At 42.9% G+C, this 21,979-nt stretch overlaps 1 protein-coding gene across 2 annotated transcripts in view; it reads left to right on the top strand.

Annotated features, from left to right (window-relative positions):
* Positions 1–449: 449 nt before the first annotated feature.
* TTLL11 (tubulin tyrosine ligase like 11) overlaps positions 450–21,979 on the top strand; it is a 278,698-nt gene continuing 257,168 nt past the window's right edge. For both annotated transcript variants that reach the window (XM_054501606.2, XM_054501605.2), the window contains exon 1: positions 450–1,080. In XM_054501606.2, coding sequence (XP_054357581.1) covers positions 607–1,080 — 474 coding nt within the window. In that variant the 5' untranslated portion in view covers positions 450–606. The remainder of the gene's footprint in view (positions 1,081–21,979) is intronic.

Here is a 21,979-nt window from a genome sequence, read left to right as displayed (position 1 = left end):
CCCCTCTTATCTGGGGGCGCTCAAAGGACCAGCAGAGGGTTTCTTCAGCGGAACACTCTCTGCTCCCCCAGGGCCTGGGCTGGTCACATCCATCGCACTGAGGAGGTTCCCATCGGGGGGCGCCTCCTCCATCCCATCGAGAGTTATCCCAGCGAGTGTTGGCGGGGACTGAGCCTCCTACTTGAGGTAGTTGTTTTTACTCCCAGTTCCCAGGCTCACGAGCCCCACGCGCTCTCAATCGCCCGCCCTCTACTCCTCGCCACTCCGAGTTCTGCGCCCCCGAGATCCAGCGCATCCGCGGGGTGGGCGGGTCCTGGCGGCTCTTTGCCCTCTTCCAACATGGCCGCCGCTGCCTCTGTGACAGGCAGGGTCACGTGGGCAGCCTCGCCTATGAGGTCGCTGGGGCTCGGCCGGCGATTGTCCCTTCCCGGACTCCGTCTCGAGGCGGTGACTGCCGCTGTCAACCCGACCCTGAGCGATCATGGCAACGGGCTCGGGCGGGGAGCGCGTGGCAGCGGCTGCAGCGGCGGCAGTTTGGTGGCGGGCTGGGGCGGCGGAGCGGCGGCGGCGGCGGCGGCACTGGCACTGGCCCCGGCCCTGAGCGCCATGCAGCGGGGCAGCTCCGAGAGCGAGCTGGCGGCCCGGTGGGAGGCGGAGGCGGAGGCGGTGGCTGCGGCCAAAGCGGCGGCCAAAGCGGCGGCCGAAGCTGAGGCCGAGGCCACAGCGGAGACGGTGGCGGAACAGGTCCGCGTGGACGCGGGCGCGGCCGGGGAACCGAAGTGCAAGGCAGGAGAGGAGCAGCCCAAGGCCCCGGCCCCGGCGCAGCCCAGTGCGGCTGAGGAGGGGGACACCCAGGTCCTTCAGCGGCCGCCGCCCACGCTGCCCCCGTCCAAGCCGAAGCCGGTGCAGGGCCTCTGTCCGCACGGGAAGCCCCGGGGCAAGGGCCGAAGCTGCAAGCGGAGCTCGGGCCACGGTTCCGGCGAGAACGGCTCCCAGCGGCCTGTCACCGTGGACAGCTCCAAGGCCAGGACCTCCCTGGATGCCCTGAAGATCAGCATCCGCCAGCTCAAGTGGAAGGAGGTGAGGCCCGGCCCAGCCAGGCCGCGTGGGCACAGTGGGGTGGACAGGACGACCTCAGAGGTCTCGGCACGGCCCAGGTCAGGTCGGCGGGCGAGGGCTGAGCTCCAGCGGTGCACCACGCTCGGGCCTGCTTGTCAGCCGCAAACTGCTCATCCTTCAAGGCCTACCCCCCAAAAATCACTTCCTCCAAGAGGGCCCCTCAGACCCCTCCAGGTCAAGTTAGCCACTCACTCCTCTGCCTCCCCGCAGCTATTTATATGTCTCAGCCATCAGCATTTGCCTCTGCTTGTAGATATGTGTACGTCTGTCTCCTCCACCAGCTTGTAAGCCCCTGGGGCCCCGGACCCGCTCTCTCACTTCTTCATTGAAGTTATATTTGTTTAGCACTTGCTGTGTGACTCTTGGGCAGAGGAACAGTTTTTATTTTGGAGGCAGACAGGCCTAGGGTCTCACTACACTTTGCTACTTAGCTGTGTGACCTTGAGTAAGTTGCTTCACCTCTTCAGCCTATTACCTTCTCTGTAAAGTGAGGCCACTTATACTTATCTCATCATCTTGTTAGCATTAGGAGACTCACTGCTTAGTGTTTTATAGCACAAGTCTGCAATAAATGGTAACTTACGTTACCACCTTCTCCTTTCTCTCTTCTTCCACCATCATCACCATCACCACCACCAGCACTACCACTGTCATCATCATCAGTGTAGGCGCTGTATTTTGTATTCCAGGCTTGGCTTACAGCAGGTGTCAGTAAGCAGTGAATGAAAGGGTGAATGAAGACATGAGTTATCATCCCTGAGCCCATTTTAGACTGGCAGGGGATGGGATGTAGCACCAGTGACTCTAGTGTTGCAGTTGGCTGAGTGGATAAAGCCATTTGACTTTATTTGCAGCATATAGGGTATTTAATGTGCTTTCAGGAGTGTCAGGAGTTTGATTAAGGATAGCTGAGTGTGGACACAGCCAGTGGTAACAGGGATCTGCTGCAGGTGACAGAGGACTCAGGTTCTTAGCCCTGTGCCTTGGCTATGGTAGATGCTCGGTAATGGTTTCATTAAGTTGGAACATACAGAGAGATGGCCACAGAAAGGACTGATGTGGTCAGAGCGTTGATGTCCCAATAGGAAAAAGTGCATTTGGTTTGGAGGGAAGTCAAGGATCAGGCAGAACCGACTTCCAGGTGGATAGGGGTTAGCCATTGGGGAAGTCTGACCCCAAGTGTCTGGGCCCCCAGCCTTGGGGCTTGGGATTCAGAGGGGAACTTTCATTCTGGGGAAACTTGGGGAAAACAAAGGCAGGCTCTCAGTTCTAAAGTATCTGGGTTTCTAGGCAGGGTCCCAGGTCCAGGCCAGAGATATGAGGGCTAGAAAAGGTACAACTGGACAACTTGTCAGTGCCGTGGTCTTAATGAAGGGAGAATCCAGCAAATGAAACCAGGCTATGGAGTCAGGCTAGGCAGATTGGCCCAAGTGGGGCCTCCACTTAGCTTATCCCTGTGGGAGAGAGAGACATGAAGCAGGCCAGATCTTGTTTGCTAGGAGAGATGGGGCCAGATGGACTAATACATCCCAGCCCAGGTTCGTTCACTCATTCCATAAATGTCCACTTTGGAGGGGCCAAGTTCTTTGCTGGGCCCTGGGAACCAAACATACTTAAGATGTGACCCTTGCCCCCAAGGACTTCATAGTTTAATAGGGAATAAAACACAAGTAAAGGAATAATTGCGGTCATTACAGGGCCATTGCTGCTGCATCCTGAAATGCTCCCTTTTCATTTATTTGCATGGCTTACTCTTGTCACTTCTTTAGATGATACCTTCTCCATCAGTCTCCAGCCCTTGGTATTTATTTTTTTTCCATAGTACTAAACTTCACCAGGCATTATATTATATATTGCTTGTTTATTGTCTGTTTCCGTCACTAGAATGTAAGCTCCATGAGGGCAGGGGCTTTGTTTTGTTTATTGCTGTACCCACAGGTACTTGGCACATAGAAGTTGCTCAATAAATATTTGTTGAATGAATGAATACATTATGTGATGAGTGTTTCTGTGTGAAAGTAGAAATGCTGCGGGAGGTAGAGGAGGGGCACCCAGGAAGGGCTTCCTGGAGGAGATAAACGCGAGCTGAGTCGTGAGTGCTGAAAATGAACTGGAGTTATTTAGGGGCATGGACTTTGGATCCCTGGTTGCAGGAGTGGTATGGGCAAAGCAGAGGCCCTTTCAGGACTTTCAGTATGGCTGAATCATAGCGTGGGACGTGGAATGGTGAGAGATGGGGCTACAGAAATGAGCAGGGATCAGATCATGTGCCACACGATGGGATTTACGTTTGGGGGAGGAAGGCTATGTGAGAGCCATTAACAGAATTTTGACGTTCTTCCATTTATCAGGGCAAGTCAGTTAAACCCTTGAGGCCTCAGTTTGCTTATCTGTAAAGTAAGGGTGGGCAGAGCTAGTTCAGTGGTTTCTTGTCTTTCTACTTCGGTAGCCGCATAATGGTAATGTTGATCCACATGAGACTGTTGCACTGGTCAACCCCAGTGGGTAGGCTTTTTCCAGGGCACTATGTGTAACTGCTTCTTCCACCTCCAACCCTGCCTTTTTTCCTGCTCAGAGAGCACATTGGCATATAGGTGGAGATGTTTATTCTAGTATATTTTAAAACATAGTTCACTGAGTGTGGTGGCTGATGCCTGTAATTCCAGCTACTTGGGAGGCTGAGGTGGGAGGATCACTTGAGTCCAGGAGTTCAAGGATGCAGTGAGCTATGATTTTGCCACTGCACACCAGCCTGGGTGACAGAGAAAGACCCTGTATCTAAAAAAAATATTGAAAATTAAAAAAAACATAATTCACTTGCAACAATAAGACTCTACTATTAGGCTTGTGATTATTATTATCACCCTTCTTCATTAGTGCATGAAGTCCTGAGGGCAGGGGTGGTATCTGACTTATGTCCCTAATGTACAGCATATTCTAGGTGCTCAATAAATATTCATCAAATGAATTATGGAATATTTGCAGCAGAGCTTACATCACATCTTGACACCCTAGTGTGGAGGTTGAAAAGTGCCAGAGTAGCTAAACTTTAAAGTTCCTTCCTGCTTTAAACTATGATTATAGTATTCTTAGTACCTCCTACAAAGTTGGGTGCATGAAAAGTAACATATATATATATATATATATATATCTCCCTGGTACTAACAAAGTACAAACACGTGACCTTTCCTATGCCTGCCTTTCCCCATCTGTTATGAGGTGATATTGGATGAGATCATCTTGAACTCCCAGCGCTGACGTTTTAAGAGCAAGAACTTCTACTGGGGGCTGTGGTGCAAGGGTATGAGCAACAGTGTCTCTCGCAGGCCATGCTGTGTTGCTGTGGGTTTGGGGAGTACTGAGGTGGCTGGCTTTGGTAGGAGTGGATGAGTAGCCCAGGTAAGAAATAAGGTCATGAATACCAACCAGAGTGAAAGCTGCGTCTCCTTTTATGGGTGCATAGTGAGGAGCTATATATCACTGTCCACTTTAACAGGGTAGGACTGAGTCAGCATGTGAATTCAGAAGTTTGCTCAGCCGCAGGGCACACAATCTCCCTTCCTTTTTCACTTTTTTTTTTTTTTTTTTGAGACAGAGTGTCGTTCTGTCACCTAGGCTGGAGTGCAGTGGTACGATCTTGGCTCACTGCAATCTCACTGCAACCTCCGCCTCCCAGGTTCAAGCAGTTCTCCTGCCTCAGCCTCCTGAGTAGCTGAGATTACAGGCACGTGTCACCATCCCTGGCTAATTTTTGTATTTTTAATAGAGATGGGGTTTCACCACGATGGCCAGACTGGTCTTGAACTCCTGACGTCAAGTGATCTGCCTGCCTCGGCCTCTCAAAGTGCTGGGATTACAGGTGTGAGCCACCACCCCTTGCTCCTTTTTCACTTTTCTTTATTCCACATATATTTAACAACAACAACAACAAGATGATAATAAATCTTTATATAGCTCTTACTCTGTTCCAGGTGCTGTTTTAAGTGCTCTGCATATATACAATTATTTGGTTCTCCCAACAACTCAGTAAAGTAAGTACCTTATTGTGTCCATTCTGCAGATGAGAAAATTGAAGTACACAGAGGTTAACTTACCTGAGGCCACGTAGCTAGTAAGGGACAGAGCTAGCATTTGAAATATGCATTCCACTTGAAACCAGGCTTCAATTCTGTGCTCTTTATTGGTAAACACTGGGCTGGAGGTTGCAGATGTAGATGTGAACAGGATACACTCCTTGCCCTCCAGGAGCTCCTGGTGTAGGAGGAGGAATAAATGCAAACAGACAGTTACAGTTTGGTCTGGGAGGTGAGTGAGTCAAGGATGTTCCATACAGAGTAGGAACAACAAGGCAGGCAGTATGGACCAGGTTTTATATGCAGGATGGAATGATGGCAGCTTAGGGAGCATATGGGGGAGTGGAGAGCGATGAAGAAGGAGCCAGATCACAGAGCATGTTGAAGGCCATGCCAAGAAGCTTGCGCTTCTGACTGAATTTGATCACAGATTGCTTGCCATATATAGACCCAGCCTCCCTTGTCCACTCTCCTTCAGTCCCAAGTGAACCATGCCAGCCCTCAGATGATTCAGTTTGCAGTCATACCCTTTCTGGCCAGGTCTAATTTAACTGTGTCCACAATGTTAAATTTGTTTCTGAGAGGGAAGAATCACAGATGTTAGCTCTGTAAACTTTTAGACAAGACTGGAGTTACTCTCAAATAGAAAAATCATGTTTACAGAGTCACCACTGAAGTTGCAACATGAAAGAAAGGCATGGTTTCTGGTTCACCGCAGATGCTCAATGTTTATGGATTTATATGGTCTTCTTCCCGTCCTGTGAAGACTCCCCATCTCCTGTGGATTCTTCTGTCATTTTGCTACCCTCATTAAAAAAACACCTTAGAGGAAAGACACCATAGAGAGTAGATGCCACTTTTGTTGTGAGCTGCCCTCCTTGGAGATGTAGGTTGTGTATATGTGCACAGTGGTGCCATGCCACCAGCTAAGAATGAGGGCTCTGAGAGATTTCATAGCGGGACCTTTGTTGATGATAGTTTGAATAAGCCCCTGTCCTGAGATCTATTACAGTATAAAGTCTTTGTTTCAGAGACTCCATGCATTATTCCCTGAAATTTATCCAGCCTTTCTTTAGAACAAAAGTATATACTTACTATATTGTCCTACTTACAACTTGTATAATATTAGTTACTGTGTATTAAATAGGGGTTATGTGCAAGGCATTGTACTGTTTTATGCTCATGAAAGATTGTATTGAGAGGCTGAGGCATGAGAATTGCTTGAATCCAGGAGGCGGAGGTTGCAGTGAGCTGAGATCACACCAGTGCACTTCAGCCAGGGTAACAGAGTGAGACTGTCTCAAAAAAAAAAAAAAAATTGTATTGAGTATTTACTATGCATTATTTATTTAATCCTTGCAACAACCCTCTAAAATAGACTGCATTGTCATCTTCAACTTACAGATGAGGGAACTGAGGCTTAGAGAGGGGCTGGTACAGGGCCAGCCCATGGCCACACAGATAACCAGTGGCAGAGCCATCCAGGGCCTGGGCTTGTAGCCAGTTTTCAATTATATACCTTCTTCTTTGCTAATCCTTTGCTAAAAACCATTCTGCAAGGAGTTATTCTATTATCATCACTATCGTCATTGCTATTCTCAAGTAACAACAGAAGAAACTGAGGTGGGCACAGCAAGTAATTGAGAAAGTCAGGGTTCAAACAGTAGCCTTTTTTTGTTCCAAAACTCACTTTTAAGTGTTTTATGATTCTCCACTTCTTAACCTTCCCATTCCTCATTTGACCCATAACTCAAGTGACCTTGGAGTCGGTCAGAATCAGGAGAGCAATAATGCAACTAGGACTTAAAATAAAACACGCTGAAATATATCCTGCCTGGCAGAGGGAGCATTTGGTGCCTGCGCCTTCCAAATCCTGTCTTGCTGCTACCCACAGGGGAGATGCGATTCCTGTGCCATTTGACTAGCTGGGTTGCCTTCCTCCTCTGTGGAATGTGAGCCTGCTATTTGAATCTTTCTGTCTCGGATTCCTTCTGGAAGAAGGTAGAGTATAAAATGAAATATTGGGTAGTCTAATCTTTCCTCCCTTTCTATTTTCAATGATCGCCATTGCAACTTACTGCCTATTTTAAAAAAAAGTACCAAATTTAAAAACACTGTATGCCCTACTCCATCAAATGTTCTCCTTCCACAGATACGTTATTTTAATGTCTAATCTATTGGAATTTTTCCTTTGCAAGTTAAACTTGTCATAACATAAAAATCACAATTCACTACCACTGTTATTTGAACGATACAATCCAGCTAATAGCTTCATGAATCCACACCAGCTCCTTAAACAATCCTTTAAAAGACAATAAATTCAAGGGGCTCACATTCAAGCTCTATAACTCCTATAAATTAAAATCGTGTCTGTGTGTTTTTAAGCAGGTGCTGTAATGGTTAGGCTGTTTTCTGTGTTATAAAACAGTGTATTGTGCCACAATTTTGGAAGTGTTTTGGATTCTGGTTTTGTATCAGCAGAAGTTTAAGGCAAAAATTTAATCACGCATTTTATTTTTTATTTAAATCTGTTCTTGAACATATTGCAAAAGTAATCGACCACTGTTTAAGTGCCTTCTCTCAAGGGGAAGTGTTGTATCTTGTAGTTAGCATGGGCTTTGAAATCAGACAGATGTGGGTTAAAATCCTTGCCTCTGATTGCTTGTGTGACTGAACTCTGTACTAAATACAGAACCTCTCTGAGACTCAGTTTCTTCAGCTGTAGCAATGGGCTAGTGCTATCTATCTCACAGAATTTTTGTGAGAGTGAATGAAGGAATGTATGTAAATTGTATGTAAATTGACTTAACCCAATGCTTGGCACACTGTAGGTATTCAGTTAGTGTTGATTCTTTTCTTTCTATCATGTAATTACAGGCTTGGTTATTTGATCTATTTTTTCTTAAACAGGGGGAAAATTTAATATAAAATGTAGTCCATATATGTAGGCTACTGGTTAGTCAGAGCAGGTATGACCAGCTAATTTGACTCATCTAATAGATATTTTGAGATCTGCTTTGTGCCAGGCTGTATTTGGGATCTTGGGGGTACAGCAGATGACACAGCCACTCACAGATGGCTGCAGCGTAAGGGACAGTTGCATTTTGGGTGAATGTCAACTTGATGTAGTCTAGGTTTCAGATGTTAAAAAATAACACTGATTTCATGTTTTTTTCTTTTTAAATCAATTATACTTTTAAAGTTTCCTGAGTCTAATTGAATGTTTTAAAGTCTCCATTCTGGACCTGGTGCTGATGTCATACTTTGTTTTTTGTTTGTTTGTTTGAAATGGAGTCTCGCTCTGTTGCCCAGGTTGGAGTGCAGCGGTGCGATCTCAGCTCACTGCAACCTCTGCCTCCTGGGTTCAAGTGATTCTCCTGCCTCAGCCTCCTGAGTAGCTGGGACTACAGGTGCCTGCCACCATGCCCAGCTAATTTTTGTATTTTTGGTAGATATGGGGTTTCACCATGTTGGCTAGGCTGGTCTCGAACTCCTGACCTCAGATGATCTGCCTGCCTCAGCCTCCCAAAGTGGTGGGATTACAGGTGTGAGCCACTGCGCCTGGCCTGTCTCATACTTTGGTATGTTAATTATGTACATCACCACAGGAAACTCGTTTCAGCTGTTTAAGTGACATCAGTATCTTGACTTTGGGTTTCACAGGGAAAACAGATGTTATGCTACATGAAAGTACCCACCACCTGTGTGGAAAAGATACAAATTTTCTGGGTCACACGGTGGCTCTGTGCCCCCGGACAAGTTGCTTTACCTCATCTCTAAGACTGAGTATAAAATACTAGCTAGTTGTTGTGAGGATGAAGTCAGAAAATCTTAAAAGCGCCTGGCACTTTAAAGTAAGAATACATGTTGGTTTGACTTTCCCTCTGGTGGATCTCTATGACATCTTAATTAAATTTTGTAACAGAAAAATGGATGGTGTGAACAGGCAGATCAGCTTGCCATCCTCTAATTAGGTTTGAACCCCTCCTTTCCTTGTGGTTGTTCCTCTGAAGCCGAGTCATGTCCCTGAGATTCCTCCACAGAGGTTATTGTTTTGCTGGAGAGAACGATTAGGTTTCTCTATTCCAGGAGGACTTGCATCTCTCCTTCCTCCTCGTATCAAATTGTGCCTTGCCAGCTGCTGCCGCTGCCATTTGCATGCATGTTTGTTTCCCTGGGTGTTTCTGAACCATTATCTAGTAATTTTTATAAATGCTTTATAAGTCCTAGCAGGCATTTCTGGCGGCTTCCTTCCCTCTCCCATATGCTTCTCTGTCAACTGAATAAAACCTTCGCACCCTTAATGAAGCTGGAAGAATAGGCAGTTTATCTCCTGTGTAGTCTTCCCTGGGTATGGTTTTGCTTTTCAAATAAGTTCCTCAGTACATCTGCCTAGAACTCTGATGAAGGCCAGTTTTCCTATTTTGTTCTTTATACTCATAGGGAGATTCTATTTCTCATTGTGTCAGAACTGTGGGTTACTGGAATTTTAAAAAGCAACAGTGGACCATTTTTTGGACATCTTAGATTATGTATAAATAACTTTGTTCCAATTCCAGAAATAATATATGCTTATAAAAATTTATACTGTTCCCAAGCATATAAAATAAAAACTGAAACAAACCACCTACCCCATCCCCCTCCCTTTCCATCCTCCCCTCTAATTCCACTTCTGAGAGGTGACACCAGAATCCCAATTTGATATATATCTTTACAGACTTTTGTCTTTTTTTTCAAGATAGAGTCTTGCTCTGTCAGCCAGGCTGGAGTGCAGTGACGCAATCTTGGCTTACTGTACCCCCCGCCTCCAGGGTTCAAGCAATTCTCCTGCCTCAGCCTCCCAAGTAGCTGGGATTATAGGTGTATGCCACCACACCTGGCTAATTTTTGTATTTTTAGTAGAGACGGGGTTTCACCATGTTAGCCAAGCTGGTCTCGAACTACTGACCTTGTGATCTGCATTTCCTGGCCTCTCAAAGTGCTGGAATTACAGGTGTGAGCCACCGTGCCTGGCCCAGATTTTTTTCTTATTCTTCTACATATCAGGATGGCTAAATTGTGCTATGGTAAGAACCACAAAATAGCAGTGGCTTAATACAACCAAAGTTTATTTCTGGCCCATGCTATGGGTTCAATGGGGGCTGGTGGGGTTGGGGAGCAGGGGTCTCTCATCATCTTGGTTATTGAGATCGTGGTCTCCCATTGTGACACCTGCTTCTGTGAGTCACTGAGGGAGGGAAAGAGCATGTGGTGGTGAATTTGCACTGGTTTTTAAAACGTCTACCCAGAAGTGATGCATCACTTTGGCTCACATTTGATTCGCTGAAGCAAGTTACATGGCCATGGCTAACCTCGGAGGGATGGGGGATGCGCACTCCCACCATGAGGGTATAAAGAGGAGAATCAGGCTATTTGGTAAACTGTGCTAATTGCCACCATGATATCATATGTAGAGATACAAATATATGCTGTATATAAATAGAAATATACACATATTTTATTTTTTCTTTCTAGAGAGGGTCCTGCTCTGTCACCCAGGCTGGAGTGTAGTGGCACAATCTCGGCTCACTGCAACCTCCACCTCCTGGGCTCAAACCATCCTCCCACCTGAGCAACCCTCGCCCCCCAGGAGCTGGGACTACCAGTGCACACCATGCCCAGCTAATTTTTTATATTTTTTTGTAGAGACAGCATTGTGCTATGTTGCCCAAGCTAGTCTCCTGGGCTCAAGTGATTCTCCCGCCTCGGCCTCCCAAAGTGCTGAGATTACAGGTGTGAGCCACTGTACCCAGCAGATATTTCATTTTTTAAAATGCTGCAGTTATACCATGTAGATAGTGTTTGGCAACTGCTGTTTTAGCAGTACCTCATACACATCTTTCTTTGTTAGTATATATAGATTCATTTCATTTTAACAACCTAATAGTCCATTTTATATACCACAATTTATTGACGGATGTTGTTTCTATGTGTTTTCTTTGCTATTACAAAGAGTGGTGCAATAAACATCACTCTTCAGACTCTTTTTTTTGAGACAGAGTCTCGCTCTGTCACCCAGTCTGGAGTGCAATGGCACTATGTTGGCTCACTGCATCCTCCGCCTCCCAGGTCCAAGCAATTCTCGTGCTTCAGCCTCCAGAGTAGCTGGGATTACAGGCATGTGCCACTATGTCTAGCTAAGTTTTGTATTTTCAGTAGAGACAGGGTTTCACCATGTTGGCTAAGCTGGACTTGAACTCCTGACCTCAAGTGATCTGCCCCGTCTTGGCCTCCCAAAGTGTTGGGATTACAGGCGTGAGCCACTGCACCTGGCCTTTTCAGACATTTTAAGTGTGTATTTGTGCAAATACTTCTGTAGAATAAATTCCTAGGAATTGTTGGGTGAAAGGGCATATGTACTTTATATTTTGATTGTTACTATCAAATTGCCCTCAGCAGGGTTTGAGAATGCCTGTTTTAGCATATCTGCTCCAATACTATATACTATTTGTCTTGTGTATCTTTGCCAGACTGACAGGTAAAAATGTGTTCTTTTAATTTACATTTCTCTGATTGTCAACAAGGTTAAACTTTTTGCATAAGTTAATTTGTCGTTTGTCTTGCTTCATCTGTGAAATGACTGAATCTATTTTTTGTTCATTTTATCTTTTGGGTTGTTTTGTTTATGTTTTTTCTTATTGGTTTGTAAATATTATGGTTACTTTTTATCTCATATGCATTGTAAATATTTCCCCCGTTGGTTATTTAAATGTCTACCAAATAGTGATTTGCCTTGCATGATCCACATTACAATTAAAAAATTTCTTCTTCTCATTCACTAAAAACAGTCCTTAATTACTTTTGACTTGTTAGCTCAAGAAGGCAGAAGAAACACATAATTCTGCCTTCAGGTGCTATGAAATACCTAGTGAATTAAGAGATTGTGTGGAGAGCCTTAGAGTTTTACATGTCCATGGAACTGGATATTTTATATGAAACTTTCACATAGATTTATCTAACATGACTTTGACTTTGTGCAGTAAGTATGGTAGATTTCATTATTTCTGTTGTACAGATGTCCCTGCATCTACAGATTTGGATTTGAATCCCCACCACATATTAGTTCTGTCACATGGGGCATCATGGTACTTAGGGGGTTATTCCATGTCCATGTTAATCATATATGTAACATGTATGGCAAAGTCAGTACGCAATCAGTGTTTGTTCTCTTTCAACTCTCCCACTCTTCAGAGGTGTTAAGAGACATACAGCTTAGACATACAGCTAGAGGCTGGCTCTCCTGGCTTGTAGGCCAGGTCTTGTTCTAGTGGACTGTATTGCTCCTCTGAAGAGAGCGTGAGTTCCTGGCCCCTTTAGAAATAAGAACATCAGAGTTAGTGTTTACATAAGTCCTTCAGTGCAGGACTGGGCTTTGAGCCTGGATGTTGGTTTTATTTAAAAAGCACATTTCTCACTTATATAAATAATCCTTGTACATTGCTTAAAAATTTGGAAAAAATATTTTTAAAACATTTATAGTCCTACCATCGAGATGGAATGACTGCTTTCACGTTGAAGCATTTCTTCCCAGTATTTCTTCTGGGCATATATATTTTTTTGTTTTACAAATCTGATACAATTTTATTGTATCATTAACATTAATGCCCACATTATAATTTAAACATTTTTCCTTGCTATACAACTTTTTATCAGTCATTTTAATTGCTGCAAAATATTTCATTCAGTGGGTTGTATTTCATTATTTATTTTCCTGGTATTAAATGTTTAGATCGAACCCTCTATTAAAAATTATTCAGGAATGTGCTTCCTTCCTATATGTCATATTCTTTTCTTTTTCTTTTTTTTGTCTTTAGAGACAAGGTTTCACTCTGTCGCCCAGGCTGGAGTGCAGCAGCATGAACATAGCTCACTGCACCCTTGAACTCCTGGCCTCATGTGATCCTCCCACCCCAGCCTCCAAACTAGCTAGGACTAAAGGCATGCGCCCCCATGTCCAGCTAATTTTTGTATTTTTTTTTTTTTTGTAGAGATGGGGTCTCCATATGTTGCCCAGGCTCGTCTTGAACTCTTGGCCTCAACGATCCTCTGGCTTCAGCCTCCCAGATTGCTAGGATTACAGGTGTGCGTCACTGCACCCAGCATATTTCATATTACTTTCTTAAGATAACTTTCCAAAAATGAAATAATTAGACCACAGGGAATATACATTTTAAGGCTTTTGGAATATATGGCCAAATTGCTTTCCAAAATAGTTTTAGCAATTTATGCTCAGCTCTGAGGGTTCCTATAAATACTTACTTTTGAAGAATATAATGACAAATACTGGAGAAGAGAGTGAAACAAATGAGTCTTCTCCAACCTATGGGCCCTGTCTTCACCAAATACTTAAGTCTAATCATCAGTGCATAGTTCAAAGCAGGGCATTTTGATATGGCTATTTCAGTGTGGCCATTATGCCTAATTTGAAACAGCCATATCACAATGTAAACTCACTCTTTTTAATTTTCAAATAATGTATTCAGTAGACATGCTTGGCTTTCTCTTTATCCTTGACCTTCTTTTTTTATTTTTAAAATAAAAAGAGGTGGTGTCTCACTGTGTTGCCCAGGCTAGTTGTGAACGCCTAGCCTCAAGTGATCCTTCCACCTCGGCCTCCCAAAGTGCTGGGATTCTAGGTATGAGCCACTGTGCCTGGCTCATCCTTGACCTTCTCATTAGTTCTAACTCCTTATGTCATCCCTGATCTTCTACTCAGAGGTAGGGCTTAAGCATTTCACATACTTTGGCAGTTTTATTGCCAAAAGTTTTGATAGGTGATTTCTTTTTTTTTTTTTTTTTTGAGACGGAGTCTTGCTCTGTTGCCCAGGCTGGAGTGCAGTGGTGCGATCTCAGCTCACAGCAACCTCTACCTCCTGGGTTCACCCCATTCTCCTGCCTCAGCCTCCTGAGTAGCTGGGACCACAGGTGCCCGCCACCATGCCCGGCTAATTTTTTGTATTTTTAGTAGAGACGGAGTTTCACTGTGTCAGCCAGGATGGTCTCGATCTCTTGACCTCATGATCCGCCCACCTCAGCCTCCCAAAGTGTTGGGATTACAGGCGTGAGCCACTGCACCCAGCCAGTTTTGATAGGTGATTTCTTAGGTTTTGTCAAAATATATCTTGAGTTAAAAAAAGGGGGGGGTTATTTTAAGAGCTGCATTAAAATGTCATATACCATCATTAGCTATTAGGGAAATGAAAATCAAAACCACAGTGAAATACCACTTCATACCTATTGGGTTATCTATAATAAATAAGACAGATAGTACATGTTGGCAGGGATGTGGAGAAATTGGAACCCTCATACACTCTTGGTGGGACTGTAAAATAGTGCAGCCATTTTGAAAAACAATTTGGCAGTTCCTCAAATGTTAAACATCCTAGCAGTTCTCTCCTGATATATACCCAAGAGGAACCCAAGAGAAACGAAAACATATGTGCACATAACAACTTGTACACTAATGTTCATGGTAGCATTATTCACAATAGCCAGAAAGTGGAAACAATCCAAATATCCATCAATTGGTGGGTAAATAAAATGTGGTATATCCAAGCAGTGGAATATTATTCAGCCATAACAAGGAATGAATAATACAACTTGGATGAACCTTGAAAACATTATCCTACATGAAAGAAGCCAGGCACAAAAGACCACATATTGTGTGATTTCATTTATATGAAGTAGTCAGAACAGGGAAATCTGTAGAGACAGAAAATAAATTAGTGGTTGCCTAGAGCTAGAGGTGGGAGAGAAGTTTGGTGGGGGAAGTGGGGAGTGGTTGCTAGTGGGTACAAGGTTTCTTTTTGGGGTGATAAAAATGTTCTAATATTGATTGTAGTGTTGGTGGCACAACTCTGAGTATATTAAAAACCACTGAATTGTATACTTTAAATGGGTCGATTGTGTGGTATGTGAAAGACATTTTCAATAAAGCTGTTAAAAATGCCATGTGCTTATCCAGTTCTCATCATTGAACAGTACTTGCTTCCTAGGTAGTAATTGGCAATATGCATTAGGGACTGAAGTTCTGTGCTGCCTGTTAATTTTACATTGCAAATATTGCCCATTACAGGTACACTGGCTCCTTGGATACCTGTAGCTAATGCAATCCTGTTCTGGTTGCATAAGGTAGTATGCAACCTGATGGAAGCTGTAATAGTACTCTAAACTTTCTTCGTAAGAATGAGCTTTGTTTTTTTCAGGGAAATTTTGAATATTTTCCTGAAGAACAAAGTTCAGACTCCTTATGAAGGAAGTCTCCATATGACGCTTTTCACAACCCAAGATGCATTACGTCTTGGTGGTTGAAAGCATGAGCTTTAGACCTACACAAATAGGGGTTTGAAACAACTCAATGTGTAACTTTTGGCGTATTTTACTCTGAGACTCAGTTTCTTTATCTGTAAAATGGGCATAATACAACCATACTTCATGGAGTTATTTATTGCCAGCATAAAAAGCTATAATCATGTAAAGTGCCGGCTACATAGTGAAGACTCAGTTGAATATTTAAAAAAATTAACACTTGGCCCTAACCTTCTCTAGGCTTATTTCCCATATCCCCTGCCTTGAATTTTATGCACTACTGACACCACACTGCATGTGGTTTGCTTGAGCCTTCATGCTGTGCTACTCCTCTTGACCTTTGTTCATGTTTTTCCTCCTCTGAATGTTCCCTCCCTTTGTTTGGCTACCTTTTTACATATCCTTCAAGAATTAAGTTTTAGCTCATCTTTTCCATGTATCTTACGTGACTCCCACACACATGCCCCAGGCTAGACTAAGTCCCCTTCCTTGGGTCATTTAGAGTATTTTGTATGTTTCTCAATTTGATTAGTTTTTTCAGAGAAGCAACTTTTGACTTTATTGATCATCTCCATTGTATCTTTTTTTCTATTTCATGGCTTGCTGCTCTTTATTACTTCTTCTCTTCTACTTTTTGAGGTTTATTTTGTTGTTCTTTTTCCAATATTAAGTTGGCTGCTTTGCTAATAAAAGCACTCAAGACTACAAATTTGCCTCTAACTACTGCTTTAGCTACACCTATGAGTTTTATTATGCAGTATTTAAAAAATCACCTTGTAGTTCTATGTGTTTTACATTTTCATGAAGATTTCTTCCTTGACCCATGGGTTATTTAGATTTGTGTTTCAAAAACATTTCTAAGCACATAAGGTTATTTCTACTTATCCTTTTGTTATTAATTTTTAACTTAATTTCATTGTGGTTAGAGGATGTTCTTTCTTTCCTTCCTCCCTCCTCCCATCTTTTTTTTTTTTTTTTTTTTTTTTTTGCAGGTTTTTGCTTTATGGGCTAATACGTGGTCAGGTTTTGCAAGTGTTCATGTATGCTTGAAAACAACATGCATTCTGTAGTTATTGAAAGCAATATTTTACATATGTATGTTAGATTAACTTTTGAATTGCATTATATAAATTTTATAGCCCTGATTTTTGTCCAATATTTTACATATGTGTGTTAGATTAACTTGTGAATTGTATTATATAAATTTTATAGCCCTGATTTTTGTTTGATCTATTAAGAGTTATGTTAAAAATTTCTTCTGTGATTGTGATTTCATATATTTTTTAATTGATTTTTTTTCTTGTTTATTTTCTTCCTGCACTAGTCTGGAAGTTACATATTCTATTTTTATTCTTCTATTGATTACCCTGGAAAGCTTAATATGTGTGTATAATTTCACAAAGCCTAAGGTTAGTATCTTTATTCTCTTTTTAACAATGCAAGGATCTTTAGCATGCTTTTTCATTTTGGCCACATCACTTCTGACATATATGCGTTTGTTGTCCAATATTTTAGCCCTATCTTATTTTATTCTTTTTTGAACTTCACAAATTAGACATTATTGGTATTTTATGTGGTCTGTGTCCTTTTGAGTTACCCACATTTGCCATTTTCTTTGTTTGCTATTCTATTTTACAACCCAGACCTACTTTCTGGGGTCATTTCCTTTCTTTTGGAAGTAATTTTTTTTAAAGTTTCTTTAGTGAGATACTACGTTGTAATAAACTCAGTTTTTATTTGTCCAAAATTACCTTCATTTTCTCTTCATTCTTGAAAAATAGTGTTGCTGTGCATACTGTTCTAAGTTGATAGTTATGGGATCTCAGTGCTTTGAAGATATGCCACTGTTTTTGCATTTCCACTTTTGCTGTTGAGAAGTCAGTTGTCAGTCTAATTTTTTCTTCTGCTAGTAAAATGTCTTTCATTCTGGCTGCTTTTAAAATCCCTTTGTCTTAGATGTCTTTGCTGTCGGTAAGACATTTCTAGGTGAGGATTTCTTCTGATTTATTCTTCTTGGGATTTGTTGGGATTCTTGTCTCTGAGGTTTGGTGTCTTATCAATTATGGAAATACTGTCTCTCATCCACTCTTTTCTCTCTTTTTGGAATTCTGATTTAGATATTAGGCCTTTTTTTTGATGGTGATCTTATGTTCCTTGGAACTTTACTTGCTGATCATTCTTTGAGGCTTAGGTTTCAAGTTACAATCTTCCTTTTATACAGATGCCTCAGGGGGCTCTACTACCCAGAACACTTAAAACTACATTTTTTGGTGTTAGACTTTTTTTTTGGTTATAGGTGTAGGATGAATTCTGACTCCATACTTGGATAGGAAGGTATCATGGTTAGACATTCTGAGCAGAGACTTATTCCTTTTATTTCCCCTTTCCTGAGGCAAGGCCAAAACACAGAAGGTTTTCTTCCAGTTTCACCCACTGAGGATGTGGCATTTCAGAGGGACTGGCTTGGTATGGGAGTTTCCAGTCTGATTCTTGCCTTGCCAGCAGACACTCAGGGGCCAGACCACATGCAGAGGCCAGACCACTGCCAACATGTACAGGGAGCAAGATAACTACACTTTTGAAAGGATCGCTGTGGTTGCCTTATGGAGGATGGGTTACAGAGGGCTTGAAGAGTGGAGGCAGAGAGGCAAGTTAGGATGCAAGTTAGCGGCCGGAGAGAGGTGTTGCCCCCGGGACAGACAGAATGGTGGTGAATGGGGAAGGTTATTGATTAAGATGGTCTGTCTCTTCCCATAGACTGTAAGATACCCAGCCTCAGGGGAGTATCATCACAAATACGTCTTTTTCATCTCTGAGTCCTTCTAATGCCTGGCACAGAGAAGGCATTCACAGATGCTGAGTGAATTGAACTGTGGAATCAATAATGGTTCTAGAGCTGATTTTTTTCCTACCTTCTAAATGACTATTTTCCTTAAAGGGAAATGACATGAAGGGATTCCAGGCAGTGAACTCATGCCTGTCTCTGGCATTGCGAAGCCCAGTCCAGAAATAGAGAGCCAGCTGTTTGTAAGCCCAAAAGCCTTAGGTTTTGGAAGGGTTTACTTTCCATGATAACATAGCTTTCTTTAGCCTGTGCACTTGTTCCTTACTTAAGGAGTCTCAGGCTCTGCTTGAGATTACTTACACAAAACCTTACCATCTTACTGGATTTTTATGGCATTTTCTTAGAAATTACTAAACTTTATGACTCTCTAGGCAGGTTGCAAAGATGTTCCTCTAATGATATATTACAGCTATGAAAACTTCTTCCTCCTAAGGCGTTCTTTTTGGAAAAATGCTCTGTGTTTAGAGAACGAAGGGAGAGGCAAGTGGTTCCTGCTGTGTGACAGTTTAATAAGCTTTAGCTGGTCACTAAGAACTGTTGTTCTAAGAATGCATGCAACACTTTTCCATTAACTGTGCAGAAGTATTTCTAGAAGGTATGGTAAAATAAAGCATATATATGTGATTTTTAACTTTTGAGGCCTGGAAGTTCTTTATTATTCATTCAACAAATATGTGTTGAATGTCTGCTGTGGCCCAAGGCCTGTGCAAGGCACGGGTGATCACTATCAGACACCATCCCTGTCATCCCTACTCGCCCATCGTGTTCTTTTGTGTGAATTAGGAAAAGGCACCCATTCCTCAAGGAAAGAATATTAAATTTGTCAATGTAGTACTTACATATCAATAGCAAATTTGTTACAACAATGGATTATTAATGATAAATGAATGTTAGTTATTAAATAATATTTATATAGTATTGTTGATTTGAACTTGAAATTCAGAAATATTCTGCCACAGTAAGCAAACAGCAGATTATTGAATTACAATATGAATGTGAATCTTCCAATTTAATCAGTGCACTGATACCAATGAGGGATTTTTAAAAAAATGTAAAGGGACTCATCAATCATCTATCAGATGTCAAAGCAGATCCCTATTTAGAAACAGACTATTTTAGATGTGATTACATCAACAAGGTCTTGTTTTTTTTTTTTTTAGAGACCAGGGTCTCTTGCCGTCTTGCCCAGGTTGGAGGGCAGTGGCACAATATCAAATTCTTAGGCTCAAACCATCCTTCTACCTCAGCCTTCCAAGTAGCTGGGACTAGGCGCATGCCAACCCACTCAGCTAGTTTTTTGTTTGTTTTTTTTTTGTTGTTGTTGTTTTGTTTTTTTTTGTAGAGACAAAAGTCTTATTGTATTGCCCAGGTTGCTCAAACTGCTGGCCTCAAGCAATCCTCCTGCCTTAACCTCCCAAAGTGCTGGGATTATAGGTGTGAGCCACCATGCCCAGTGCATGGTCTCTTGATTATCGAATTTGTCAAAGGGGAACAATACATACTGGCTTATTAAAATAAGACACGACTGCCATTGCCAGAAAATTCTTGTCGTAAATAAAAAACCACCCAAATATAAAATCATCTGATGTTAGTTTACAAAACCAAAATATTTCTCAATTCCCAGTTTAAATCAACAAGCACCTTCATGATGACAGTATGTATTATACAATAACTTGTATTTGTTATCATGAATAATCCATTTGTTATACAGTTTATAATTATAAAAATATTCCAAATGTTAAAGATGTTTACCTTTGAACAGCATCATGGCACTCTTTTTTTTTTTTTTTAAATTGAGATGGAGCCTTGCTCTGTCGCCCAGGCTGGAGTGCAGTGGCACGATCTCGGCTCACTGCAACTTCCACCTCCCAGGTTCAAGCAATTCTCCTGCCTCAGCTTCCCAACTTGCTGATATTATAGGTGCACACCACCACACCTGGCTAATTTTTTGTATATTTGGTAAAGATGGGGTCTCACCATGCTGGCCAAGCTAGTCTCGAACTCCTGACCTCAAATGATCCAGCTGCCTCGGCCTCCCAAAGTGCTGGGATTACAGGTGTAAGCCACTGGGCCCGGCCAGCATCATGACACTCTTGTGCATGACTTAAAAAGCCACACATGGTGGCCTTGGATGCCCTGTGCTGGGGGGAGCAGACGTAGCTGATAAGTCCACTGTGGGCTGCTAAGAGCCCTATTGGAAGTATGTACAAATATGGTGGGTGACAGAGGAAGGCAAGATGAGGTCAGCCTGGAGGTAGAGAAAGGCTTGTGTGAATGAGAGGCTTCCAGGCGAGTAAGGTCCATGGCCTTTTTCATATATTTTGGCTATAAGTAGCCTTTAAGCCTTCTTTCCTGGTTCAGGCTACTTTCTGGATACATGAGATAGCTGTGTTCCAGATTGGTGAGGTGGTTCTATTTTTAGATAGACTATCTGTTCTTCTTTCTGCCTGCCTACAACTTCCTCTGTCTTCAGGTCTCAGCTTAAATCTCACTTTCTTTAAGAAGCCTTCCCGGCTCCTTCCTTCCCCACCTTGGGTTGATGCTCTTGCTTTGTGCTCCCTCAGACCCCATCATAGCATGAATCAACTTTATTGTGGTGATTGCTTGTTCGATTTTCTTTCTTTCCCACCAGATTTTATTTTATTTTATTTCATTTTCTGAGATGGAGTCTCGCTTTGTTGCCCAGGCTGGAGTGCAATGGTGCAATCTTGGCTTACTGCAACCACTGGCTCCCAGGTTCAAGCGATTCTCATGCCTCAGCCTCCCGAGTAGCTGGGATTACAGGTGCGTGCTACCATGCCTGGCTAATTTTTTGTATTTTAGTAGAGATGGGGTTTCACTGTGTTGCCCAGGGTGGTCTCAAATTCCTGATCTCAAATGATCTGCCTATCTCAGCTTCCCAGTGCTGTGATTACAGGTGTGAGCCACCACCCCCAGCCACCCACCAGATTTTAAATTCAACAAGTGCAAGGGCCACATCTCTCTTGTTCATTGTTGTTATTATTGGATCCTCATACTGCACAGTGCCTGAAATATGATATAATCAGATTTTGATAAATATTGGCTGAAGTAATTTTGTCATTCATTCCTCAAACATTTTCTAAGCCCTTACTTTGTGCCATGGACCCTGCCAAGCACTGGGCAAACAAAGAAATGACACCCTGTGTGTCCCTTCCCCGGAGAGCTCCCTCTCTGCTTATTACTATCCGGTGTAGGAAGCGCGATGTTACAGGGAAGGAGGGGAGGGACGGCTGGCTTAGGTTAAGGGTCAGAGGGGTTTTCCTCTAGGATGCGCCTCTGAGCTGGATCTGGAGGATGAGGGGTGAGCAAGGTAGCAGGGGGCAGGGGCTCAGAATGGATTGTGGCATGGTGGCAAGGGAGAACACTGGTGTTTAGGAGACTGCAAACTTTTTTTTTTGAGACAGAGTATTGCTCTGTCATCCAGGCTGAAGTGCAGTGGCGTGATCTCGGCTCACTGAAACCTCCACCTCCCGGGTTCAAGCAATTCGCCTGCCTCAGCCTCCCGAGTAGCTGGGATTACAGGTGTGTGCCATCACACCCTGCTAATTTTTGTATTTTTAGTAGAGACGAGGTT

This window comes from Pongo pygmaeus, chromosome 13, assembly GCF_028885625.2.
Source record: "Pongo pygmaeus isolate AG05252 chromosome 13, NHGRI_mPonPyg2-v2.0_pri, whole genome shotgun sequence".
Taxonomy (NCBI): domain Eukaryota; kingdom Metazoa; phylum Chordata; class Mammalia; order Primates; family Hominidae; genus Pongo; species Pongo pygmaeus.
The sequence above is the reverse complement of the archived record's forward strand: the minus strand, read 5'-3'. Positions and strand labels throughout refer to the sequence as shown.